Source organism: Pollicipes pollicipes, unplaced genomic scaffold (assembly GCF_011947565.3).
Source record: "Pollicipes pollicipes isolate AB1234 unplaced genomic scaffold, Ppol_2.1 Scaffold_4002;HRSCAF=4701_pilon_pilon_pilon, whole genome shotgun sequence".
NCBI lineage: Eukaryota > Metazoa > Arthropoda > Thecostraca > Pollicipedomorpha > Pollicipedidae > Pollicipes > Pollicipes pollicipes.
The window spans coordinates 36,131,192-36,159,092 of NW_023596420.1; the positions used below are offsets into that span (position 1 = coordinate 36,131,192).

Consider the following 27,901-nt stretch of genomic DNA (forward strand, 5'->3'; position numbering starts at 1 on the left):
CCATAGCATCATCAGTGAAGTCACAGTTAGAGCCCTACCGTAGCATCACCAGGTGTAGTCATGGTTAGAGGCTCACCATAGCATCATCAGGTTGTAGTCATGGTTAGAGGCTCACCATAGCATCATCAGGTGAAGTCACAGTTGAGCCCTACCGTAGCATCACCAGGTGTAGTCATGGTTAGAGGCTCACCATAGCATCATCAGGTGAAGTCACAGTTAGAGCCCTACCGTAGCATTACCAGGTGTAGTCATGGTTAGAGGCTCACCATAGCGTCATCTGGTGAAGTCACGGTTAGAGTCCCTACCATAGCATCATCAGGTGAAGTCACGGTTAGAGTCCTACCATAGCATTATCAGGTGAAGTCGGAGTCTCACGTTTTCTGGGCGTCATAAGCAACTTCAAGTGCGATACAATTATAATGCTGCAGCTCCTACGGTATGACGTCTGTAATACGCACCCCACTTGAGCAATATACAAATCCTTGAAGTAAGCTTTTCGTGATTACAGGCACAGACTACCCGAGAAGGGCCATTGCTTTCGTGGGCCAAATCACTAAGATATAGAACGCATCATGACAGAGGTAAGTCAGTCGACTCTAAGCTATGTCCTGTATTTCGGGAACTATGCAATAAGTTGGATTCGACGAAGTGCATCATTGCTTTCTAATACCATTTCCGAGGCTGTCCTATATTTCGGGAACTATACAATAAGTTGGATTTCACGTAGTGCATCAGTGCATACCTGTCATGTGGATTCGGCTGCATGCAGCGGCACATGGCTGTCGCCGGATATTAAGTCTAGCCGTAATTTACAGAGAGCACAAAGGCAACCAGTGCTTCGTGAACTTCTGTGGAAAAAGCAATCACACAATGAGGAACAGCAAGATCAAAAATGTATCCTCCGGGTCAGCTGCAATCTGAGTAGTGATGGTGAAATGCCAGATGGCAGTGGCAGTATTGAGAAGTGTCAAGGGTTCATGTTATCTGGCCAGTGGCACCTTAAGAAACACAGAGAATACCATATTGCTGCCGGACGGCTAGGCTGTGTTGTAATCAAAGTGCGCACGTGGGCTCGCTGTCAGCGGCCACGTTTAATATATATATATATATATATATATATATATATATAATATATATATATATAATATGTATGTATATATCGCTGACCATGAAACCTAGGTCACTACATCGCTGAAGTTGGGTGTAAAATGTCACTGTCAGTGATAGTAAATATAATTTAAATACAACAAAATTTTCCTGATCGCCAGCGCGCGGAGTCGTGTTCTGAAGCGTCGTCAAAGATATGTGCTGGATCTGACGGGGCGAGCTGCAGCTCCATAAGCCCCCAGCCTCCCGCCTCCGCCCTCGGCTGTGCGCCTGCTGGAATTGGTCGATGTTCGAAAGCAAGTAATGTTTAGATGGTCGACACGAATATTTCACTTCGAATTCCAATATGCATCATAAATATTGGCGATGCACGATATCGATGCGCCCCTATGCTCATGCCTCGTGCGGGTCGGCTTTCAGCTAAGTACGCGTGAGGTTTATCAACATTCCATTCTGTCTTATTTGCTATGGACGTGCTTGAGGGCATGAATTGTAGATATGCACCTCGGTCATATCGCATTCCTGTGAAGCGAGCAAGGTAAATGAATGGCAAAACTTTTCGCCCCGTTTTTCAGTGAAGGGATAACAAAATTTCACCGTGCAAACAAATCTGATAGTTTTGATATTCGGAGATGTTAGGCACATCATGGGCAATGTGATGAAGTTTCAAATATCGGAAGCATACGGACGCGGAAAAAATTACACTCTAGACTGTTAAAGAGCCAAAATGCATGCAAGCCTTACAGCTTATTCCATCAAGCGAACGTATGAAGAATTGTCTTAAACCAATCCGGGCGGTTACGCTAGTGGAGCTGGAAAATTATACTTGCACTAATATCGCCATTAAGCATGGCCACTCGCCAAACCTCAAGCAAGGTAGACTGTACAAAGTTCTTACAACACATTACAAAGTATCGTGAAACATCTCAAAGCTGCATAAATCATATGTCCACTGGTGCAAACGCATTACACCGGCAACTAACTATTTTCCCGCAGTCGCTTCTCGAAAACATAATTATATATCGTCGAATGTATTCTCATATCTGTTGTGTATATATCTATATATGCACACACCACATATATATATATGTAAGATATATATATATATATATAGAGAGAGAGAGAGAGAGAGAGAGAGAGAAGAGATATATATATATATATATATAGATATATATATGCATGTTTGATTAAAAACGACCGCAGACTTTGCAATGACGAGCTGTTTTATATCATAGCTCGAGTTTCCGGGTTTTTACTTAGTAGGATTGTAAATAGCTAGTTAAGCTAAGCTGGTTCGTAAAAGACTGCTCATGTATTTGTCGATCAGTTACCTTATTACGTTTCGAGATCTTATTTCACTGTCAAGCGAAGTATAAATAGCGCAAGTGCTTTGCGTTTTGAGGCTGAGCGTTGTGTAACGCTGCCTGCAGAACATCATTTAATACGGAGAGGATAAAATATTCTGTTGTTACTTGGATGCCTATAAAATGCATCCATAACAAAAACACTACAAAGACGCATAGCCACAATCAGGTCCATGACACCTCCCATCCAGTACCTAAGAACTCAAGGGTTTTGCAAGAGTCTTCAGACATTCTTCAGACGTGCAATGACAGAAGACGCCTTCAACCTTGGAAAAACATGTTTTTTGACGAACGCTCTCTGGCCTAAACAAATAGCAAGGTTATTACACAACCCATGAGTTATTAGGTGGTGGGTGGTGAGTACTGTCGATTTGATTGTGGTTGTGTGTCTGAAGTGCTTTCATTACCGTTGCATTTGTTAGCGTAGCCAACGGACAATGTATTCTTTTTGGATTGTTTTCCACAATAAAAGATGTCTTCCAGATCGTGATGCGCAATTGCGTTCTTAAAAGCTCAAGACTAATTACCTGCGCCATTTTTTCGATTATGAGATAAGGTCCCGAAACGCATGTTTGTACAAAGTGACGAATGTATAAGTGATTGTGCACGAACTATCTTTTATCTCAACAATACTATTAGTCAAGAGCCCGGAAACTCAAAGATACATAAAAAGCTCATCAATGTGTAGTCAGCGGGAGTTTTTGATTAAACGCGTACATACACATATCTATATATGTATCTATCTGTACATATATTTATAGATAATGAATATATATATATATATATATATATATATATATTGTTCGAGTTTCTGGACCATTTAATGTAGCATTATCTTTTAAATCAAAGATAGTTTGCGCAAAATCACTCATATATTCGTCAATCCGTACATTTTGACGTCTCGAGATATTATCGCATCATTGGAGAAATCTAAATGACACAAGAAATAAGCTTTGAGTTTTTAAGGATGAAAATTGGACACTTCTGTTTGGCAGACGTCTTTTAGTACGGAGAAGACAAATGAAGTATGGCTGATTGAAGTAATGCAAAATCCTATTATTGCCTTTGATACATATGAAATACGCTGATGATGAGAACGCTTCAAACACACGAACATGTTGTCACAATCAAGTCTATAGTAGTCACCGCCGGGGCAGATCTAGCCTGGAGTTTTTTTGTTTGTTTTCTTTTGGGGGGGGGGGACCGTTCGTCGCCAGCTGGCTGGTGTGGGATCCTGAGGTTCAGTGCATGGTGCCTCTCGCGAGTACCTAGTAGGGACACCATTCAAGCACCGAAATACTTTTGAATCTTAAACAGAAGTTAAAACAAAACAGTTAAAACAGTAAAAGATAAAACAGACTGTAAGTAGGCGAAACTTTATTAAGTTCTGGGAATGCTTTGGGAGGCCAAAACATACTCTCAGAGTTTTTTGGAGGGGGCCATGGCCCCGTCCCCCCCCCCCCCTCTCCAGGATCCGCCTATGGTCACCGCCCACCGCCTATTAACTCAAGGGCTGTGCAAGAATTTTTTCGTCTGTTAAGAGCTGGAGAGTGGCCGTTTTTAGATACGCTTTCCCAAATTGGAAGGTGTCTTCTGTTATTGTACTTTTGAAGACTGCCAGTGTTGTCCGTCAGCAGTTGTCGTGTCAATGTCCTGTCACGTGCGTGTCGCATGCGCTCCAGAGGTGCCCGTCACGTGAGTGCATTGTCAGGCGTCGTGAGAATGTCGTTGCGGTCACATCAATGTAGTATATAGAACGAAGATTGCAGCCTTCGATATTGTGGTTGGATGTATACATATATATATATATATATATATGTATATATATATATATGTATGTATATATATATATGTATATATATATATGTATGTATATATATATATATATATATCGTGTGTATATCGCGCGAGACTTCCAGGTACCACGTCAAGCTTGGCAGAAGTGCTGGGAGTAGTGCACCGCCGCACAGGTTGACTACTGAAAGTCAACTACTGCTGACTTGCTGTTGTTGCAACTACTGTTAACTACTGAAGGGGATGGCCGTCGAATTGGGATCACGTCCGTCCTGTTCTGCGTTTCATTCCTACTGCAGTCTTGGAACTTTTCAAACGTACCTGGTATTGCCAGATTTAATATAACGTAATTGCTACTCAATTTATAGTTTTACACCACCACGCTTGACATTGACACCATCAATGTAAAGAAAATGACAACGTGAATATTTAGCGTGCAGCAAATAGACGGATGTACTTCTCTTGAACACAAGCTGCTGTCACGTCGCGTTTGAGGACATAAAAGCAAACAAAACTTCCCGTGGTGTTACCTGTCGGAGCGACACGATAAATGCAAGTGACGCAAAAGCCACGAGCAGAGCACAGCGAAGACGAGTGCGGCCGAGTTTTGTCGAGAGGAGCGCAGTTCAAGTTGGTGCGAGACACGCTGGTGAGGCGTGGCGGGAGTTCTGTTGGCGCTACATTGCTGTGACCTTTAGGGAAGCTATTCGGAATGCAAAGTTGGATGGTTTGCATTTCGAATAGATTCCCTAAGGAATATGCATCTAAGAGCTAGAGGCATGACATGCGAACCCATTGCAAGTGCCGAAGCCGGAAGACTCGCATTAGTCGGCATGTAAGACGCAGAAACATATTCTGGTTGGTGGACAAGGGTTGAATGGTGCGTTCGCTTTCTCACCCATATACCACAGAGCCGTATTCGATGATGGGGAACGGGAAGCAGATACTTGTTGACTACATGGTGGCAGTGGCAGACGCCGGTCACCACCGTACCATAACGCCATAACCCAGAGATGCATCGGAACAAATGCAATTGTTTCCCAAACTCCAAGAAAGCATGCTTCTCGCGTTTGCACATCGACAACCTCGAGCCAGGAGCTATGCCAATAAGTTTGAGCGATGGAACAAAACAATATGGCGACCGTCGAAATACAGATGAGTTGTTGCAGTGGCCCGAAGTCTTGCAAAAAATGTCAGCGGCAGGTGTATGACAGGAGGACTGGAGATTGATTCAGTGGGAAGAAACCATGTTCCCTGCATGGTGATGAATGCTCCGGTAGAAAAAAAGTTTCACTTCAGATCGTTCAGTAATTACTCCTCGGGAGTTCCGTTGGCAAAACAAAGACACCAGATATCAGATTAAGAGAGACAGACCGCAGCACCCTCGGGAGCTAAAGGTCGACCATCAATGAGTACATCTTCGGCGGGCGGGGTTCGTCTGCGTGGCATATACCGTGCCCGACCCATGGCGACCTTCAGAGCCTGACGAGAGCAACGATCTGCATGCCGGCTTCGGGCGGCAGTCGGCCGAGTGACGGACGCTTTGGGCGGCAGTCGGCCGAGTGACGGTCCGCCGGCTTTGGGCGGCAGTCGGCCGAGTGACGGTCCGCCGGCCTCGTGCGGCAGTCGGCCGAGTGACGGTCCGCCGGCCTCGTGCGGCAGTCGGCCGAGTGACGGTCCGCCGGCCTCGTGCGGCAGTCGGCCGAGTGGCGGTCCGCCGGCTTTGGGCGGCAGTCGGCCGAGTGACGGTCTGCCGGCTTCGGGCGGCAGTCGGCGAGTGACGGACGCCTGTGGGCGGCAGTCGGCCGAGTGACGGTCCGCCGGCCTCGGGCCGACTCGGCTGGCGAGGGGAGATGGCCGGCTGACCGGCTGCTGGGGGGGGGGGGGGGGCTGGTCCGACAGGAGGAGGGAGGGGGACGAGCCGCAGTCAGAGGAGCACGAGACCCGTCACGCACGGGTCAGAGGTCATTTGCTGGCGGGTGTTTGGACGCTCGGCCAGGCGCGGTGCCAGGCCTGCAATAGCGGGGGTGGGTGTAGGTGGCGGACTCAACGGACAGGACATTGACCAAAACGAGGATTTTTCGGGAGGCAGGTGTGGAATGCTGCCAGTTTGCGGGTGGCGGGTCACCAGCTGCACTTTGATCGCCTGTGCGTACGTGTTGATGAAGGAAGGAGGAGACGTGCGTGCCCCGGCAGTGCATCATGGGTGCTGGTATGCATACACGCTAGTTTCGGCCTCCTCGGTGGCCTCCTTAGTGGCCTCCTCTGGCCTTTGGCCTCCTCCTCCTCTTTTGGCACTGGGCGGGCGCTGGAAATTGCCTGTGGTGTGATTATCACCGACCCAGCTGAGCTGCTTCCGGGAGGCGTGGAGACAGGCCGCCCTGTGCTGGTTTGCCGCACCTGACGTCTGGCGCTCGGACAGCTGCTGCCTCCGTGAGGGGGGCGCTGGCAGATGACGCCTCGCAGGGGATTGGGCACGACGATAACAAGATATGGTCATCGCCGCCAGGGGACCCGCAACCCACCGCTCACTCGTCAGATCTGTACGCCGACACGGGCCAGGCGCCCGCCGCCGCTTCGGTCTACACATGTAGCCGTCCCGGGCCGGCGGCGGACGCCCGGTCCGGCATCGCTACCCAGTGGCCCGTCTGTTGTCCGCGCCCGCTGGAAGTTTTAAGGCGAATCGTTTGGTCTGAAAAATGAGTGTTTGGTGATTGTTTTGCTATCTGCTGCCCATCGAGATCTTGTAAACTGTTACCTCTGAGATAGATATTTAGATGTTCGTTGTGAGTGAGGTCAGACAAATTTGGAATGATACGATCTGCTTTGCGTATCATTGAAATCCGGATTTCATGATAGCGAGGACAGTTCAATACAAAGTGGTGAGAATCTTCACATGGGTAGCCACACAAGCAAGAAGGACTAGGCGTGGTTGAATTTTGGACTTCGAACAGGTGGGCATTAAGGTCTGGCATTCCCAATCTCAGCCTAGTATTAAGGATGTTGCCATGCCTGGATCCAAAGCCGTGATACACCGGAGGTGCGGCCACACCGCAGGGCTGGTATATTTCCCGTTTGAAGGAACGAGACGACTGGAGAGATGACACCTCGAGCAGGACCTGGTTCCATCTTTTCGTAGTTGATGGAATGTAGGATTTTTGGTATGTTGAAGTTCTGTTCGGTGGTGATTTGAGTGTCAATGCATTGCGTAGTGGGCGTTCTGCTGCAAGTGCTCGTGTGTCAGGTAGAAGTGCAGTGACGTTTGTTGGCAGTAGATGTTGGTTGTGGATGAGGGTGTGGAACAGCGTCAGTTTGTGCAAGTTTTTTTTCGTGATTTGAGAGTGTTCCATCCCAAAGCGTCCAACAGTGCGCGAGTGTGTGTTCTGTAGAGTGCACTGGTGATTAGTCTTGCTGTTCTGTACTGTAATCTTTCAAGTCTAAGGGTGTCGCTGGTTGTCAAAAGTCCTTCGTATACTACGTCACAATAATCAAACAAGGGAAGAATGTAAGTCGTATATGTATATATATATATATATATATATATATATATATATATATATATCATCATCGATAATATGCCGAGGCAGAAGTCGCGATAGTGGTTAGAGATGCCCAAGGGCTGTTCTGATTTTGGAGATGGTGTCATTAACGTGCTGATGAAAGTGCAAATCAGTAGATATCGTCAGGCCAAGGTGTTTGTGGCTTGTAACGGAAGGAATTCATTGGCCATCAAATGCCAGTTGCGGCGGGTTATGTGTGTTTCCGTTGGTGAATGTTTGTTGAATTGTTTTCGTGACGTTAAACGTGGTGAGCCAGTCTTTGCCGAACTCTTGTATAATATGTAAGTCGTGTTGGAGTGCCGCTTGCAGGGTAACCGGGTCGTGTGAATGAGCTGTGTATAGCGTAGCATCGTCGGCGAAGAACAATACTCATTATCAGTTTTGTCGGCTAGGTCGTTAAGATACATGAGGGCAAGGAGAGGTCCCAGAACAGACCCCTGCGGGCATCCAGCATGCATGGGCCTAGGCGTGCTGAAACCGTTGCCTACCTTAACTATCTGCCTACGGTCTGAGAGATACGATGCTTGCCAATTTAGGAGAGTTCCTGACACACCACAATAGTTCTTGCACTTGAGTAGGAGGCCTTTATGTCATAAGTACTTGCTAATGTCCAAGTAAATGACTGTTAATTCATTGCCTCGGTCCAAAGCTGCATAAAGATTGTTAATTAATTATACCAGTTGAATTTGAGTGCTGTGTTATGGACGGCATCCACTTTGTTTCTCCGAGAGCAGTCCATTCCTAATTCGATGTTAACAGATACTATTAAAGATAATCCTTTGAAGAATTTTCGCCACCAAGGCAGTAAACTGATTGGTCTGTATTTAGCAGGATCCAAACTTGACCCTTTGTTTGTTTGTTTTTTAAGTGGGATTAGCCTTTACTTCTCTCCAGTCAGTTGCGAGTTGTGATTGTCTGGCAAAAAAGTCACGTAGTAGGTTAGCTTTATCTAAGTCTTCTGTCAATGGGTTGAATCGGGTCCTACGAGGGGTGACAATGTCTCAGCTCGTGTCCGTCCTGTCATTTGTTTAAGAATGCGGTGGTGCTTGTGTGGGTTTTGCTTTGCATGCAAGAGGTTGTTTACTTGATGTTGCAAGTGGTTGTTCTGAAGTCGTCTGTTCATGCATGTCGTAAAATTTATTTGTTGTCGCCGGCGGTCCCAGTGGTCATCAGCCACATACCTCTGAGCAAGTCTGAAAAGTCTGTCTCTTCTCATCTCCCTCTTTAGGGCAGCATTGACTCAAGGTTTGTCACAGTTTCTCATCCTGATTATCTTAGTTGGGATAGCTTCAGCAGCAGCTGCGGGCTTGGTCTGCGTGAGATTATTTTTCGCTGTGTTTATGCCATGATCAAGTACTCTGTCCCAGTCTGTGTTTACCAAAAGCTGTGAAAGTTTGTCTGCATACATGTTTGTGTAGTCCCATATTTGTCTGACGAATGCCTTTAGGGGCGGTGATGCAACCTTGGTAGTGACAAAGGTAGAAATGTGATTTATCAGTGCAAAGGGGGAGGGGTGTAATGCGTGTTGGCTGATCGATGAGTTGTGTCAGATTGAGTGATTCAACTGTCGGGTTCAGACTGTAGACCGTAGTAGCAGTAGCCGACACAGCTTCTACAGGTGCCGTAGAAGCTGCGTCGGCTCAAATGTCATGACAAATAGGCTGGTGTTTCGCCGTTGCCCAACCTTCAGTGCGCTTAGATTATGGAATTGTACATAGCGCATGCGCTCTGGTGCCCGGTGCGCCAGTGTCTCAAGTCCGTCCGCATAGCTGAGCTCAGTGGTGAAAGCAATGCCTTCAGTCGTGTTTCGGGAGTAGTGCAGGGAGACGGTGACGACTACCAAATAACTCGCCTTTGGATACGCTTTTACCTAGGCACGACTTTGTGTGTTAACATAGGACTACAAGATTACAGGCGTTATTACTGCAAGAAGGTCCGGTGAAATTAATCGCAAGAAAATGGTCTGACGGAGCGCTGCTCTGTGACTCTACGAAAATACGTACAGCTGTGTAATTCAAAACTGGGTACATGAAGCGTCAACCTGCCACGTTGGGAACTATGTACAGAAAGTGCTGCCAATCTGAGACCATGAACTTATATTACGCCAGCATAGTCATACGAGCGCACTAAAATAAGATAAACGCCATTTTCATACGATGATTTTCGCCGGGGATCACGTAGGGATTAAGATCCTTCCCCCCCCCCCCCCCCGAGATCTAAAAGCTCGGAGTCTCATCATGACCAGTGGCATGCACGCCGTGCCCCATCTGCATCGTAAATAAAACTTGGTAGATGAAGCATTCAAGTTAGAAATATGATAAAACCGTAGTGAAAGGAATCTTGCGTTCATTTGATTTACAGATGCGAGTAAAAAAGTGGATCTAGTCACTGATACAGTCTCTGATTATTATCTTATATGCTCACTTACAGATGCAATGTACACACTGGACTGTTGGGAACGGCGGGTGCCGTATAGCTGTGTAGCTCTTTGTTGTTGTTTTTATTGATAATTTTTGGCTATTGTACGTTTTACTTTTTGTTGAGGACTTTGGATGTGCCGTGCCTACTTTGCAAAAACATGGCCAAAAGTTACAAAGCAGCCATAGATAATACTCTGAACAGTTATATAGTATTCTGAAAAGGCCGTTGGCAAATTCAGGTAAGCTTTGGAAGAAAAAAGCACGACATATTAGTGTGCCTTTAGCTGCTGTAAATTTCGATAAAATATGATTGTGTGCGATTTCTGATATCTGTATTAGCACAATATTTTAGGAGAAGCATTTGATCATGTAGATGGACGAACCGGAATTACCCAAATCACCGCATGTGAAAAGATGGGTCGATTGCCGGGTAATGGTCGAATACACTACCAAGCAAAGCCGCTCACACGCTCAAGACATCTACATGGGGCTACTAGAAGACGGCGAGAAGGCATGTCCATGAAAATCGGGTTGCCAGGGCTTGTTACGACCCTATTTTCTACGACTTTAAGACGATTCACTACACTGTGGTGTCTTTGTGATAGGCTTTAATATACGAATGAGAGGATATTCAGCCAGTTTAGTGTCTAGGTGCTCCTTTTGTGTTCCTTAGATTCTTGTTTAGTACTGAAATGCGCTGAAAGTTACGATTCTATTTTGTGGCACTATGTGATTCTATTCTGTGAAATGCAGCGTTTTCCAGCAGGTGTATCGCCGTTCAAATTGCTGGTAGTGATCATGATGTATTTATTCATTCCAATAATATACTTGTGTTGTCTTGTTTATATAACAGGCTAAAACTATTTTGACAAGCGAAATTTACAACATTTTTATATACTGCAAAATATATTCGCCTTCTAATTCCGCATCACTCACGTTTCAAAAATGACATCTAGACACTGGGTTAGAAAAGGCGGACAACACCTCAGTTTCCATCAACATGCATTCACGTCGTACAACGATAATGTTAAGTCGTGACTTTTTGTGATAGGGCTGTTACTGTATTTTGGTGTTTCGCGGACGTAGTTTGGCAGTGCAATGCAATTGGTTTCGATTAATACTTTTTTGTGTCAAGAATTGCTGCTGTTCCTGCAGATGTTGCACTAGCTGGTGCTGTTAACGCCTCTTGACTTTGATTGCCCTTGACGTGATGGTCGAAAATTACCTCCTGTCAAAGCCGTCAAATGTCCCACTCGGCATTAGAAATTTCGTGGATTTTTTTAAAGTTCAGTTTCTGTGTTGTTTTTTTTCTTCTTTATGTCAAGCTACAAACCGTGCTACAGCAGATGAACACGTGATGGATGATGCGATGGCGCACCTTCACCGCTGGCTCGATCCCCTGACTGCGGCGGCCCTGTACTTCTCTCCGCACTCAGTTCCCTCACTGCACTGTTCTGTTTCACTGCTCATGCTCTCTTTCTGACAGTCCCTCTCCACCTCTCCCTCCTCCCCCACCGCTCTGTTTACTTCATCGGTCCAAAGTGCACGGCCTCCCCTCACCCGGCCCGCTTGGCGGCCGGTCTGCGGCCCTAGAGACTCTAAACTAACCACGAGTGCACGCCGAGTCGCCGCCGCCTCCTCCCCCCCCCCCCCCCCCACCCCCACCCTCGCCTCGCCAGTCAGTTCCCTCTCGTCGCGTTTGGTGTCCCCGTATGTGTTCAAGCCTAACGCGTTGGCTGTAAATAGCTGTACATTCAGCGCAGAGGCTTTGCAGGCCTGCCTAGGTCTTCAGTCCGAAACACCCATCAAATACACCAAAGAATGTATGTATTGGCACGCGTGGCAAGAAAAAACTTAACTGTCATTTTGTACTTCGTGTAATCTATAACTGGTTGGCGTTATTTCAGGCGACTGTTATAATCTACATCTCCTTTAACAATGGGACAAGACGACCCAATGATGGCCAAGCCAGTTGGAGTTCACTGGTTTCGGCACGGGCTTCGTCTCCATGACAACCCTGCCCTGACGGATCTACTGGCGACATGCAGCACGGTGTACCTGATGTTTATCTTCGATGGAGAAAGTGGAGGTAAACGTGCAGCTGATAGTAATTTTGTGATATTACCAAGCATGCAGATGTGCGTTCCGACGTTTTTGAGACCTCTCCGCATCTATTTCGATGTCTTTAAGCCATTGCCTAACGTTATTCCGACGTGTCTTGTTTCTGCTATTGGAGTGTATTGTTTGGCGTTTGGTTTAGCTTGCGCCGGCTTTTGTTTTGTTTTGCTTTGTTTTTGTTTTTTGCCCAGCCCAACTTTTGTTTTGCCCAGCTACGCTGACAATTTTTTGTGTATATCTACCCAGTTACACTTCCAACCTTTTTTGCTCAACTTGATCCAGCCTGGGCTCTCCGAATACAGCTATTTTATGTCGTATTTCACTTCTCGACAGCTGCCTTTTCGCTTCCGTCTTCATATCAGTCCCCACTGAACGTTATACTGTAATTGTATGCAGGTGTGTATGCTGTACGTGTGTGTATGTGTGTCTACTGTAGGTGTGTATACTGCATTGATGGGCGGAGGTCGAATGTCGATAAAATTAAACGGGTTTGCAGCGCAGTTCACATGCCATGAATGATAAACAAGCCCACCTGATTATTAATCAAAGACAAAATTGTGTTAGCATATGCTTTAAAGTAACAGAGGCTGTCCGTGTGATGCAGAACAGCACCCCAATATTTTCGGCTGGCTCAGTGCTCCATGCATGTTATAAAACGCATGTGCCGCGAGAATTTCCCACAGCGTTATTTCAAATGATTTAAGATATACAAGAGAGCAATGTGCATTATATTCGATATAATTGATTTTTATGAACTAAGCTAACCATCTTGACTTTATGACCTCCAACCATGGACACTTGCTAAATTCGGCAGCCCCGATGGTAGCATCTGTGGAGCATGTCTGTGTGGATGTGCCCGGCCAGTTGCTTGCTAGGGTCAGGTATAGATGGCACTGCTTCCCCATGACTGACGGGCTGAGTAACGATGTGGTCATCCAAGGCGACCAAAAGGGTCACTGCACACACTGTACTTTATAACTGAGTGACGTATTAAGTTCATTGGTTTTTGGTCGTCCGAAAAGCTGAGCGGTGCGAGAGTTCGACACTGGGAGTATTGTATGCATTATGTGGCCACCAGCCTTAAACCCCAAGGCTTTGGTGATGTTATGCTTAGTTTTATCTTTGACAAAACATCGTGTCGCTCCTATCTCGATGAGCTGACCTCTGACCTGTCGACAGGCACGCGCCTGATCGGCTACAACCGATTCAAGTTCCTGCTGGAGTCGCTGGAGGACCTGGACGGTCAGCTGGCAACGCACGGCGGCCGGCTGGTGACGGCGCGCGGCGACCCCGTGGACGTGCTGAACATGTTCAGAGTCGATTACGGCATGACCCACCTCAGCTTTGAACAGGTCAGCACCGACACATGCTCAGAGCTAAACACGACATGACCCAACTCCACTTCGAGCAGATCACCACCGGGTCATAGTCAGAGTCGAACAAGGGCTCCAAGCAAGCCGGAAGCCGGCGCCGGTCCATGCCCATAGTGGAGCATGCCAGGACCCTCCCCAGTGCTGAGACGACATCGGTGGGCTGACTAGCGTGCTGTGCTTGACACCCTTTGGCTGTCAAGCGACACGCGCTGCTGGACCGTCCGCGCGTGTGCGGTCCCCCCCCCCCCCCCCACCCACCCCCACCCCCTTCATCCCTCCTACATCCTGCGGGCGTTAACGGCAGCGTCTCACCCGGCTAGGACTGCGAGCCTGTGTGGCTACCGCGGGACGACCGGGTGCGCGCCTGGTGCCAGCAGCAAGGCGTCACCATCATCGAGCGCATCTCGCACACGCTCTGGGACCCGGCCGAGGTGATCGACGCCAACGGCGGTGAGCCGCCGCTCACCTTCGCCATGTTCCACGTGAGTGGCGGGCGCCGGGCCGGGCGGCGCGGGGTCAGTCGCGCGGCGGCGCCGACCGGGTCGACGGCAGGGGACGAGGCCCTCTGTCATCGGCTCTCGGGCACGGCCGGCGCTGGGAAGCGTTGGACTGGGCGAGCGGCGGCGCAGATCGGGGCGGCGGTCGGGGAAGCGCGCTCTGTCCCCCGGCCTTCGAGCACGGCCGGTGCTGAGAGGCGACGACATCTTGCATTGCCCGCCTCACAGCTCAGGGCATGTGTCGTGTTGACCTGTGAATCAGACGGCTTCGTTTGGCTGCTGGCCATGTCCATGCCGGATATGGCCGTCGGCGCATGCTGCTGACACTGCGCCCACCTGCCTGAAGCTCCTGTCTCGTGCGACCGCTAGCGCCGTGTACCTGCTCCCCACGTCCACCCGCCTGCGCTCGCTGTCGCTAACCCCACCCCGCCGCCGCCGGCGGTGCGGCCGCTGCAGCAAGTGGCCATGTCGATCGGTCTGCCGCCGCCGCCGGTGCAGGCGGCGCCGCTGGACTCGCGTCAGCTGGCGCGCGTGGACACGGACCGGCCGCACGGGCACCCCGTCGAGGTCAGTGACGCCCCGCGGCGCGGACGTGCTCACGCCCTGCGGACTTTGTGTGGCAAGATCAACCGAAACAGACGGTGAACAGACCAACCGCCGGCGATCACTTGTTTCTCAGGCATACCTTATGCCTCCGTAGCCGCCGTCTGCTCAGCGTGCGGTCTGGCATTTCTCCCACGGGCCGAGCCTTCGCCGTGTGTCTGCCCCCTGACCCCGGACATGGCCGTGCTCCCCCTCCCCCTGACCCCGGACACGGCCGCGCTTCCCGCCTCCTCAGCTGTTTCCGCGCGTGCCGGCGGTGGCGGACCTGAAGCCCCTGTCGCCTCCGGCCGGTGAGCACCAGAAGCGCTACGTGGGCGGCGAGACGCACGCCCTGTACCTGCTGGGCGAGCGCATCGCCTACGAGGAGGCGGCGCTCAGCCGCGGAATCATCATGCCCAACCAGTACTGTCCGGACCTGCTGGGGCCGCCGCGCAGCCTGTCCGCCTACCTGCGCCACGGCTGTCTCTCTGTCCGCAGGTGAGCCCGTGCATAGCACCTTATTCGGGACGCCGCAAAGTGTCTCGTGCGGAACCTTGCACAGAACCATTCAGAGGGCCACGCGTGGTCGCGGTTCGCCTCGGTAAGACGGGTGCTACGAGCGTTCAGGTTGGAGGGGAGCGAGGAAATACTAGCGGATTAGGGAGGATGTGGCAGGGGCTCGCTACACGAAAGGTGAGCATTACCCACCAAGCATTCAGGCTGGATTTTGTGCAGCTTGCAACGCCAGTGTGCCTGTTTGTTTTCGGGACATCAGGTATTGTGATACTGATTCGGGTACATTGCCGGAACAAAACTCCCTGATCGACGTGACACTGGTTCATAGCGCGCAGGCCGTGATTTCGGTTTTTCCACTCGCAGAATCGGCGAGACGAGCTAGTGCAGGGTTCTGCATTACGTAATCACAATGCATGTAAGAATTGTGTCAACTCTTCAACACGCGGTGTTCCACCTAATAACCGTTTATAAGTTCGGCGTTATAAACGCAAATTTTATAGGGTATTTCTGTCGCTGTTGAGCTAGATGGCATGTATTTGATATGCTTTTTTGGGCCATTTGTGTATTTATCGTCACAAATATGAACAGGAATTCGCACAATTATAAATGCAGTCCCAATATAGTTATAACCATTTTCACAACAAGAAAACACAAACGTATAGGTAATAAACCCAAAAAGTTGCATGCAATCATTCCGGCGAGCATTGTTCGTGACGCGCCACAGAAAAGTACCAAGACATCGAACATAATGATACATGTTACATGCATTTTATTGCTATTAGCTTTCTTAAGTTCGCATACTTATCATTTTCCATCGTAGCATCGTGTCTGCAGCTTCGAAGCAAAAGTCGAGTGAAGGCGGCGATGTGAGCAGTGACTTCATCCCAGTCGGTGACGCCGGCAGGATGTACCACATGCTGCAGAAGGTGTTCCGGGCCATCATGGACGTTAACGGCCATTCCCTGAGCATCTGCCTGCAGCTCATCTGGCGAGAGTTCTTCTACACCATGTCCGTGAACAACCCCTACTACGATCAGGTGAGCGGGAGTTCCACACCATGTCTGTAGATAACCCCTGCTACGATCAGGTGAGCGTGAGTTCTTCTACACCATGTCCGTGAACAACCCCTACTACGATCAGGTGAGCGCGAGTTCCACACCATGTCTGCAGATAACCCCTGCTACGATCAGGTGAACGTGAGTTGTTCTACACCGTGTCAGTGAAAACAGCCTTCTGTGATTATATGATCGGGAGTTCTTTTACGTCGTAATCGCCGATGGTCCCTCCTTAGACACGGTGAGCATTAATTCTGCGGCACTGAGTTCACATATAACCCCTGCAATGGCCAGGCGCGCATGAGCTCGTACAGAGCCGCACTGTCGACCAGCAGACACCTCCCTGACACTGGCACTGCGTCTACACCATCGACCATAACATCGTGTCCCGCCCCCGACCCTGCCATCGTGTCTCCCGTCTCGACCGTGGCACCGTGCCTCCGTCTTCGATCCTGATACCATGCCTCCGCCTCTGCAGCAAACTTCTGACTCGTTGGTGTGGTAGGTGAGGTGGTGAAACCTCGCTCGTGCCAGACCCTCTTGTGAATGAGTCAAACACATTTCCAAGTCCAAAAGTCCTTTTTGCCACCATCTAACCCAACCACATTCATCAACACCGACAGCTGTTGTTGCCTCCTGCCGCATCAGATGGAGCCGAACCCGATCTGCCTGAACATCAGGTGGCGGTCAGACGCGCGCCAGCTGAAGCAGTGGACGCTGGGGCAGACCGGCTACCCGTTCATCGACGCCGCCATGCGCCAGCTGGTGCAGGTGGGCCGCCGCTCGCGCTCAGCGCCGCCGCCGGCCCGGCCGCCTCGTGTGCTCGAGTCGCAACGACCGGCCCAACACGCCGACCAACGTCGTTGGAAAGTGGTCCACCAGTTGATGGATGCGTTTTGCAGGACCGGTGTGCTGTCACGCGGGATGACATGTGCGCGGGTGTTTGCATTTTCGGTGTCGGGCTTGCGCGTTAGCCGACCGGGCGTGACGTCAGCTGCCGGGTGTGACCGTCAGTGGAGAAGTGTGTTCACATGCCGTCGCGGCACGTCTCCCGAACCTGCTCCCGTTTCGTCTCAGCACGTCCTCTCGCTCCCGGTCCTCTCCAGTCCTCCGGCTGTCTCCCGGTCCTCTCCAGTCCTCCGGCTGTCTCCCGGTCCTCTCCAGTCCTCCGGCTGTCTCCCGGTCCTCTCCAGTCCTTCGGCTGTCACCCCGTCTGGCGCCGACGCTGTAGCGGCCCGTCCCGTACCCATCGGACGCCGGCGGGATGGTGTTCGCCTCACGTTTGTGTGTCGGGGAGGGTGTGTGTGGATGTGTGCGTGTGTGTGTGTGTGTGTGTGTGTGTGTGTGTGTGTGTGTGTGTGTGTGTGTGTGTGTGTGTGTGTGTGTGTGTGTGTGTGTGTGTGTGTGTGTGTATGTGGGCGCGCGCGCGCGCGCGCGGGTGCGGGAGCGTGTGTCACCTCCACGGCGTCGGGTGGCCTGAGCCGGCTGAGCCAGCGCCGCCACTGCCGACGGCGCGGTGCGCTCAGCGTCCGCCGCCGCCGCCCGGCAGGAGGGCTGGATCCACCACGTGGCTCGCAACGCCGCCAGCTGCTTCCTGACCCGCGGCGACCTCTGGATCAGCTGGGTCGACGGACTACAGGCCAGTTGATCGGCCGGCCCGCTCGCACCGGCCGCGGGTCGGTCTCGTTCGTTGGTCGAGACCACTGACGGGCCACACAGTCGGGCCTGTCAGTGGTCTGGTCTGGTCTGGTTTGGACCAGACCAGGGCCAGCGGACGACGGACCGGACCCGGGCGACGGCCTGTGTGCGGCGCTCGTTTGTGTTTTCCCGTTGTGTGTTAAATGGTATCTGATCAGGATGAGCCGGATGTGATCAGGGTGAGCTGGATGTGATCAGGATGAGCCGGATGTGATCAGGATGAGCCGTCGGCTGTCTGCATAACTGCAGACTGCCATGTATGAAGCGTGTTTTCTTCAAAACGTCGCTGCGTGTGGTGTCGGGTAAGTTAGCGCTTAGATAAGAACATAAGCCATTTTGCGCGAACCCTTTGTGCCAGGCTCCTATTATCCTTAAAAATGCTCAAAATAAGTTATACTAAGTTATATTAATTAGCTTGGTTGTCGAATCGATTCTCTTCTTTTCGCGATAGCCACAACAATACGCCAGAAGGGAGCTAACTGTAATAGCCACAAGGGAATATCGGCTTGCCTCGAGCTAAGGCCCAACGGTTTGTTCTGAGACGTCCACCAGAACTTAAGTAGGCACATAGATAAAATCACACATCACTTGGACATGCGTCGGGTCAGAAGTCGTCCACACAGTGTCACCTGAGAGCCTTTGCGATTCGGTGATGATCATGTTCCACCAGCAGTCGCTCCGACGGGGCGTCATTTTTCGCTCCATGTTGCCAATGCCCTAACGGGCCGCCGTCTCGCAGGTGTTTTACGAGCATCTGCTCGACGCTGATTGGTCGGTGAGCGCCGGCAATTGGATGTGGGTCTCGTCCTCGGCTTTCGAGAAGTTTCTCGACACTTCGGACATCATCTCGCCGGTCGCGTACGGCCGCATGTTCGAGCCCACCGGGGAGTACATCAGGTCCGTGGCCCATTGTTATGAGTTCCGCGAAGCGCCTGGATGCATTAGCTTGGGCTGCGTGGCAGCGAATGGTAGCTGCCAGGGCTGTTTCACCTCGCTTGGCCCACGCCCCCTCAAGTTGTCTCACTGTGACGATGTATGATATATATATATATATATATATATATATATATATATATATACGTAAGCTTTTCCGCAATCTTAGTTCCAAATTCATCGATGATACCGCGACATTTTCTTCCACAGCAGCTTTGAGTGCAACTGTTTTCCTCGCGGTGATTTTTCTAGACCTTTTCGTGCGTCATTTTAAGAGCGCCGTTGGCTGACGGGGTAGTTGCACCGACTGTAGAGGGGACTGTGAGCAAGACCTTTTGCTGCCCCCAAAACGGCAGTCTGTCGACCGCCGGCTGTACACGCGCGCCGCCCGGCTGGGGCACCTCCGGGCCCGCCGCCAACCCGACGTCCGACCGGCCGCGCCCCTGCCCGCAGGCGGTACGTGCCGGAGCTGCGCCGCATGCCCACCGAGTACGTCTTCTCGCCGTGGGAGGCGCCACTGGAGGTGCAGCGCGAGGCCGGCTGTGTCGTTGGCGAGGACTACCCGTGCCGCATAGTGGACCACCAGGTAGCCTCGCGCCACAACTGCAAGGTGAGCAGCGAGCCGGCCTTACCCCGCTCGTGTCGTGGGCCGACGGCTGTAGCTCACGGCCGCGGCTGCCATCCTGCTGCTGACCGTAACACGCGCAGGTTACAATGTCTTAAGAAGGGAATGGGCCAAGCGCCTTTTTAAAGTAAGCTCTTTCTATCTTGTACATGCGTCACCGCTGCCGTTAAGTTTCATGGGAGGTGGGAGGCCCGTGACCCTTGTGACCCCTGCTTCCCACGGCTTCGATCGCAGGCTTTGGCTCCTTGCCTGACTTGGGCCGGGGCGGCCACCTGGTGTGGGCGACGACAGGTCACAGGCTTCGGGCGCAGGAGGAGCGCTCGGCGATGACAGGTCACTCACCTCGGGTGCGGGAGGAGGGCTCTGGATTACAACTCACTGGCCTCGGGTGCGGGAGGAGGGCTCTGGATTACAATTCACTGACCTCGGGTGCAGGAGGAACGCTCTGAGATGACAGGTCACCGACCTCGGGTGCGGGAGGAGCGCTCTGAGATGACAGTTCACTGACCTCGGGTGCAGGAGGAGCGCTCTGAGATGACAGGTCAAAGGCCTCAGGCGCAGGAGGAGCGATGCTCTGCTCGGGGCGTCATCCTTCCCTACCTTTAACACGAGCATGGATAGCCGGGTCCCAGACGACTCAAGCCCGGGCGATGATTGGAAAGAGTGTTATTTGGCTCGCCGCACTGCTGAAGCGTCTCGTAAAGTTAAGTGATGAGACTTGTGTCCGATGTGATTCAGGGTCAGAATCTACTCAAAAGTTCAAACCAAACTCGCGATGAATCAGGCTTGATTAGAACCTTTTTACTAACTTTGTTCGAAATCAAAGGAAGATTGATTCTTTTCACGGAGCTCAGCATTTATTCGAATAAAATGCCTTGAATATGTATTTCGCTAATGATGATAAGTGTTTTTGATCACAACGCAATTTGTGACCGATTAACACTGCAGAAAGTCGCTAAGAAAACATTTAAGAACCAAAATGAACGGCGTTTCTAAATAGCGTGGTAAGATCCCGAATCTAGGATGTCGACATCCCTATTCAGACTGCTGACATTTCTAATGCAATAACATAAGGCAATGTGTAGTTATTCATTCAAACATTTTCGCTGTGGATGCACAAACCACTGACAGGAGGAATGACAGCAATGCTCCCCACACTTATGTGGAACAGGTCCCTACGTTAGAAACGTAAAATCAAGACAAAGCAAGCCGCTTGAAATAAATTTCAGCTTGCAGGTACGAATATTATCAGCCGCGATAGCGACACTCATGTGTCAGAAAGGCTTCCATTGGTCTTAGAAAAGGCCGCTTGCACGCAGCTAACGGAATGTAAATTGTTCAATGCATTAGCGAGGGACATTATTTACATAGATAAGACAGTAGCATTAGCCTTATTTCTCGGAGAAAAACTATGAGGTGTTTCGCCGAGGAATAAGGCTAGTACTACTGTCTTATCAGCTAACGGAATATTTGAACGCGACGGGGATGCTGCATCCATCCCGGTATGGCATAGGACGCACCACATAAGCGAGGATGCCACGCTCGCCGCAGTCGGACGCCTGGTAGCCAACACCGGTAACGGTCTTGTATCGTCGGTAAGGACGATCGTTCTGTCAAAGGCGTTCGATAGCGTCGACCACGACGTCGTCCTCGTCAAGCCATCTTGGTATGGCGTTACTGATGTGGGATGGTTTAAGAGCTATTTGAGTGGTCGAGGGCAGGTGGGGTGTGGAGGACGGCTCACACTCCCCATGTCATGCGGTGTTCCCCATGGCTTGTCCTTTACGTTTATTTTGTTTACCAACGATCTATATGGACACTTGAATCATGGCCGCCTCATCTCTTACGCTGACGGCACCATGCACGTGGCCTGCGCATCCCCGGACGGACCGGGTCATCAGCGACCTCAAAACCAGGCTGGAACGTATCATGCGTGAACTTTAGAACTCGCACAGTGCGAATTCCCTCCAAATAGACGAAAAGAAAACTGCTTATATGCTCGTTGGGTCAAGCAAAATTCACAAAGTCGGCTGACCTCCAGTTTGACTGCATAATCATGTGAGCAGTTTGATGATGATACATGTGTGCATCATGATCGCCACCATCCCATCAGCAATCCATCCGACTGTGGACACACCAAGACGCATCAAAATTGTCGGCGTCATAGTTGACTGCGGTCTGCCATGGGATGCCCATGTCAAAGTTGAGTGCTGTCCGCCATGGGATGCCCATGTCATAGTTGACTGCGGTCTGCCATGGGATGCCCATGTCTCGAGCGTCACGAAAAATGCAATGGCATTTTCGTATCTTTATACACATTCCGTGATTACTTCAAGTCAAAATTATTATTAAAATTAAATTAAGCGTCATGTAGGCGCACATCTTCCCTCATAACACGTACTGCCTGCACGTTGAGGCGGGGCGTCCAAGAGAAACACAAAATCAAAAGAGAAACAATCATCTTTGCCTCAACAGCAATTACGGGCTCCAAAAGCACCATCACATAACTTCGGCTCTAAAGTCCCTTGAATGACCGAGGGTTGAGGCTACGGTGGCGCACCGCGACGTGATTAAATGTTTAGAGCGCTAAAGGATTAGCGTGCCCAGACACCGATTGAATGCCACACAGAGGGCGTTTTCGCATCGGGCCGCAGCTGTCTGGAACCGCTTTGAACGCGTTTAAAACCTCCATACGTGATGTGACTTTTACCACTGATCCGATCCGGCCCAAAGTGCATAGAAAGGTCCGTTTCAACTTTGTGACCACTGAATGACAGTACTAATGATCTCATTTCTCGTAGAATAATTGCATATACCACAATAATACAGAATGGTATCGGCTACCTGCATGTAGGCATGCAGCCGAAGTATCAACACATCTACTCCCCATTATCCTGGTTATTCCATGAGATATACGGCTATAAATACGGCACTCTCTATATGCATAGTGTTCTTCGCAAATGCACTTAACTTACGTATCCTTGAGCATTGTTAGCATCATGTAATTGCATATATTTAGTATGTGCCTTTTCATACCGCACTTTTAAGTATGTAATTTGGGGCATGACCATGGCCTGAAACCGTCATAGCCGCTTTGTGGATGGTTTCCAATGTTCTGATGCTGATACCGAATGGCCAATGGATACCATGCACACCGACCGGGGCTAGCCGTGCCCTTCGGTATGTGCTACCATCGGACAACATTTTGAAATGGTGAGCATAATCGACTGAAGTTTGGCGTGCTAGGCAGCATCAAATGAAGATGATCCCTTCCCCAAAAGTGTTGAAATTCCCCGCACGTATTGTAGAAAAGCACCAATAACAGAGTCACTTCAAGCTTTCACTTTTTCACATTTTGTCCTTTTCTGAATACACCCCACGGCGAAAACTTCCTGAAAGACATGGGCTCGGCGAACCGCCAACGTGCTTGACGTGAACATGCTGAGCACAACGCTGAACGGTGAGGCAGGGCACCAACCCACTCCGTGCCAGTCGTAGCTCTGAGCTGCTCTGTTGTCGTTTCCGGTTTTCCACGAAAAGCTACGATTTCTCATTTCTGTAATCGGTATTATTACTCGGAGTATCCACTTGCGTGTTTTCATCTTGCAAGGCTGGCAAGTTTGCCTCACTATAGGCAAATAATTGAGGCATCTGGCTAGTTAAGAACGCATAAACGATAATAACTTTGTGTATGTCATTGGGGCTTTACGACGCACTCAGCTGCTGAGGCTATATGGCGTCGTCTGCCTCTCACCGTGGCAGGAAGGGCGGGTACCACGGGGAATCCAACCCCGTGCCTCTGGTTTCCCAGACGCGCTGCAGTTAACGCAGACGCGTTAACCACTAAACTACCGGCACCCATATATATATATATATATATATATATATATATATATATATATATATATATATATATATATATATATATATATATATGTTTATGTATATGTATATATATATATGTGTATATATATATATATATATGTATATGTTTATGTATATGTATATATATATATATATGTGTATATATATATATATATATATAATACATATATATGTATATGTTTATGTATATGTATATGTATGTATATATAATAATAATATATATATATATGTATATATATAATATATATATATATATATATATATATATATATATATAATACATATATATGTATATGTATGTATATATAATAATAATATATATGTATACATATATATATATATATATATATATATATATATATATATATGTATAATAGGGGTGCCGGGTAATTCCATGATGTCAGCTCTTTCACTTAATTTGAATGGGTCATGGAGGGCCGCTTAGTGAGGGTCCGCCTTCCTAACAAGTAAAGTACAGTGCCGCTGTCTGGTTGGTGGGGCCGCAGAAACGGCTCCCACTTAAGACGCCCCATCAACACCTGACAGCATCAAGTTCACGTTAGGGTGCGCTCTTTTGCGTCAGCGGGACCGGGCCCGCCGCCTGGTTTACATATTCGCCGCGCAGCAGGGCGGCAGTGACGTTTTGCCGTTACCCGATCACATGACCCTCGCCCGCTGCCGCTTGGGGCTCCGCCTACGTTAACCCGCGCCCTCCTCCGCCAGAAAATGAAGCGCATCGCGCAGCAGCTGGACAGCTGTCCTCCTCACTGCATGCCCAGCGGCCACGCCGAGGTCAAGCTGTTCCTGGGCGTGCCCGGCGCCAGTCTCGAGGACGTGCTGGCCGGTCGCTAGGCTGGACCGCCGCTGGCCGCTGGCCGCTGGTGGGAGATACACCAGCTGGACGTGCTGGCCGGCGGCTAGACTGGACCGCCGCTGGCCACTGACCGCTGGTGGAAGATACGCCAGCTGGACGGCTGGCCGGCCGCTGGACTGGACCGCCGTTGACCACTGACCGCTGGTGGAGGGCACACCAGCTGGACGGCTGGCCGGCCGCTGGACTGGACCGCCGTTGACCACTGACCGCTGGTGGAGGACACACCAGCTGGACGGCTGGCCGGCCGCTGGACTGGACCGCCGCTGGCCACTGACCGCTGGTGGAAGATACACCACCTGGACGGCTGGCCGGCTGCTGGACTGGACCGCCGCTGGCCGCTGGCCGCTGGTGGGAGATACACCAGCTGGACGGCTGGCCGGCCGCTGGACTGGACCGCCGCTGGCCACTGACCGCTGGTGGAAGATACACCAGCTGGACGGCTGGCCGGCCGCTGGACTGGACCGCCGCTGGCCACTGACCGCTGGTGGAAGATACACCACCTGGACGGCTGGCCGGCTGCTGGACTGGACCGCCGCTGGCCGCTGGCCGCTGGTGGGAGATACACCAGCTGGACGGCTGGCCGGCCGCTGGACTGGACCGCCGCTGGCCACTGACCGCTGGTGGAAGATACACCAGCTGGACGTGCTGGCCGGCCGCTGGACTGGACCGCCGCTGGCCACTGACCGCTGGTGGAAGATACACCAGCTGGACGGCTGGCCGGCCGCTGGACTGGACCGCCGCTGGCCACTGACCGCTGGTGGAAGATACACCAGCTGGACGTGCTGGCCGGCCGCTGGACTGGACCGCCGCTGGCCACTGACCGCTGGTGGAAGATACACCAGCTGGACGGCTGGCCGGCCGCTGGACTGGACCGCCGTTAACCACTGACCGCTGGTGGGGGACACACCAGTTGGGCGCTGATGCCCCAGTCCAGAGCAGGAGCGCGCTGCACCGAGGCACTGACGTGTAATGTCAAACTTTGTCGGGATCAGTGGCCACGTAATTGGCAAAGGCTTCGCAGAGCGACGCAGGCGTTGCGATGGCTCAGCCAGCCCAATGTTGTATTTTGTGTTATCGTATAATACGTTGTCTAGAAGGATGTGTATGTTTTGGTTCCTGGTATCTTTTCATCTGCGCATTGAAGCGTTCGACGTTTTCAAAATGGGTATCTGTGTTGTTTCGTAACCACTGTCTTCACGTCATGTTCTTCGTCGTCCAATGCGCTGTTTAATCTCGGCGACCACCCGTTATCAGTATTACGCACTGTCATCTCTTCTGCTTGGGCCCTGTAGCCCAGAGTCAAGCTCAGTGCCGAGGGTGGCACGGCTGCTCCGACATGGTCGCTCGACTCCCGGCCGCCGGTCGGTATCACCTCTACCCTGCGTTGCTCCCCATCCCTGCTGTCCTCGACGGCGGCGCCGTCCTCCGATCAACGTCACTGACGTCACGTCCCCCTGCTCGGACACCACGACCCTCCTCCCCCCCCCCCCCCCCCCGATCGCCGACTGCTCCCGCTCGCCGCCCGCTCGTGCCCCGCCGCTTGGCTGTCGTTGCCGTCGCCGACCGCTGGCCCACGCGGCTCGATGTGGCCGCTCCTCCGTGTGTTCATCTCTTTGCTGTGTGACGCGGTGCCAGGCCGCGGCGCGGTAGCTGCTGCACGCCTGTCCGGCGGAGCCGTGTCGTTTGTCGAGCCGTGTCGTTTGTTGAGCTGCGTTCGTGTGCCGTGCCGTGTCGTTTGCCGCCAAGACCGGCGCGCTGTGACTTGGGCGGTGTTTCCAAGCTGCGCCTGGGCTGAAGGGATCCAGGTGCGGGTTAGTCAGGTAGTATGCAAGTGTTGGCGCGGGCCTTGCCGACGTCAGATTGGGAGGGATGCGCGTGCACTTCGAACATATCACATGTCACATGTCTTATGAGTATCCTTTCCAATCTGTGGTCGCGTGGCAAGCGCCTGGATATGCTCATTATCCGGTTCACATCCACTGGGATACCTCCAGCTCAGAAGAGGATTGCGGTAACGTAATCTTCGTGTGTGCGGCCAGTTCGCCCATGTTTTGTTCCTCGTGCCGGTTTGGCGTGCTGATGTTGCTTTTGTGAGCAATCTTCTTTTCTTTGAAGTAAGTCACCCAGATATATCAGATACGGGAGGCGGAAGACGTAACTGTCGACACGTGCGCAACTTTGGACAGCGGCATAGTTCAGGCTACGGCTAGGCTACGCAACTACCACCTTGTTCTTACATTGAAGGGAATGTTCCACATTGGTTGGTACTGAAGCAAGTATCAGGTATGATGAAACAAGCTCACCTATAGCTACTGGAATGCTTTCAAGTGGAAAAAACTGTTCTAGACAACACCATTTCTCTGGTTAGTAAATATGCTACTCAAAACGTCATTATTTGATTACATCGTCGTCTTGTACAACATTGATTGAGAGCCAATTGACGGCCGTTACATCAAGAAATCTTGCTAACGGCTAAACACATAAAAGGCTATTTGCGGCAGGTTGTCAGATATGGTGTATAACTTATTCATCGTTTGCTTTTAACATTACGCAAATATACATTCAATGCATGTGGCGAATGTTTTTGTCCAAAGCTCCGGGTGGACAGGGAGTTGCCTTCATCCCCTGATAACAACCCGAGCTCCTCCATCACCACGCTGTGAAAGGCAGAAAGGAGACGGCGTGAGCCGCGGCCGTCAGTGGCGGACAAGTCCGCAGCCGCAGTGCCAGCGGCCGACGAGCCTGAGCCCAGAGGAGAGTTGGAGGGAGCGGGCTTATTCACGGCCATTGCACGCAGCGCCGTAGGCGTGTTTGTCAACTTCAACACAACTCGCTTACACGTCCCCCGGGACATCATCCCAGTAGGCTGCCCCTCAAAGACCAGGGAACACTTACTGTTTCTGCCGGAGCACGTTGCCTCAGCTCGAGTTTCAGTGAAGCAGCCTGTGAAGGGAATGCCGCCGCCTCTGAGAAGCTGGCCCTGGCATGGAACTCAGCCTGTGAAGCGAATGTCGCCGCCTCTGAGGAGACAACCACGGCATGGAACTTCTATTCTTGTTTTACTGTGCGTTGACTTTTGGTGCTCAAAATGTTCGTGGGACTCTCACTGAGCCAGGGCCGCCACCATCTGACTACCACCACTATCACCCGTCGCTGCTGCGGACGGCTGGTAATCCCGAGCCAAGTGGATGAGAGCAGTAGCATAATGTGCTGCAGATACACACGCGCTTGCGTCACGCCCCTGCATCCCTGCTTCGTGTCCCTGCTCGTTTCATACGCGCCCGGGTTGCCGGCCAGATACCCTTCGCTCGGGTGGGGGGGGGGGGGGGTCAATTTCACCCCCTGAGATCTCAGGAACTTAAAAAGCTAGAAATACCAAATTTTCAGGGTGTCTTAACCTGTACGCGAACTCACTTAGGTCAAAGTTTGAGCTCTCTAGGTCATGACCTTTAGGTCAAATAAGGTCAAACAACGTCACATTCCAGGTTGGTCTGCAAAGT

The 27,901-nt window shown here is 51.0% G+C and overlaps 1 protein-coding gene across 2 annotated transcripts in view; it reads left to right on the forward strand.

The window, feature by feature from the left end:
* Positions 1-24,406, forward strand: part of LOC119093345 (cryptochrome-1) — a 42,196-nt gene extending 17,790 nt beyond the window's left edge. For both annotated transcript variants that reach the window (XM_037216294.1, XM_037216293.1), the window contains 11 exons: positions 12,153-12,334; positions 13,543-13,715; positions 14,057-14,218; positions 14,690-14,800; positions 15,072-15,313; positions 16,236-16,368; positions 17,035-17,157; positions 17,936-18,025; positions 18,824-18,981; positions 19,471-19,627; positions 24,251-24,406. In XM_037216294.1, coding sequence (XP_037072189.1) covers positions 12,184-12,334; positions 13,543-13,715; positions 14,057-14,218; positions 14,690-14,800; positions 15,072-15,313; positions 16,236-16,368; positions 17,035-17,157; positions 17,936-18,025; positions 18,824-18,981; positions 19,471-19,627; positions 24,251-24,379 — 1,629 coding nt within the window. In that variant the 5' untranslated portion in view covers positions 12,153-12,183 and the 3' untranslated portion in view covers positions 24,380-24,406. The remainder of the gene's footprint in view (positions 1-12,152; positions 12,335-13,542; positions 13,716-14,056; positions 14,219-14,689; positions 14,801-15,071; positions 15,314-16,235; positions 16,369-17,034; positions 17,158-17,935; positions 18,026-18,823; positions 18,982-19,470; positions 19,628-24,250) is intronic.
* The last annotated feature ends 3,495 nt before the right edge of the window (positions 24,407-27,901 follow it).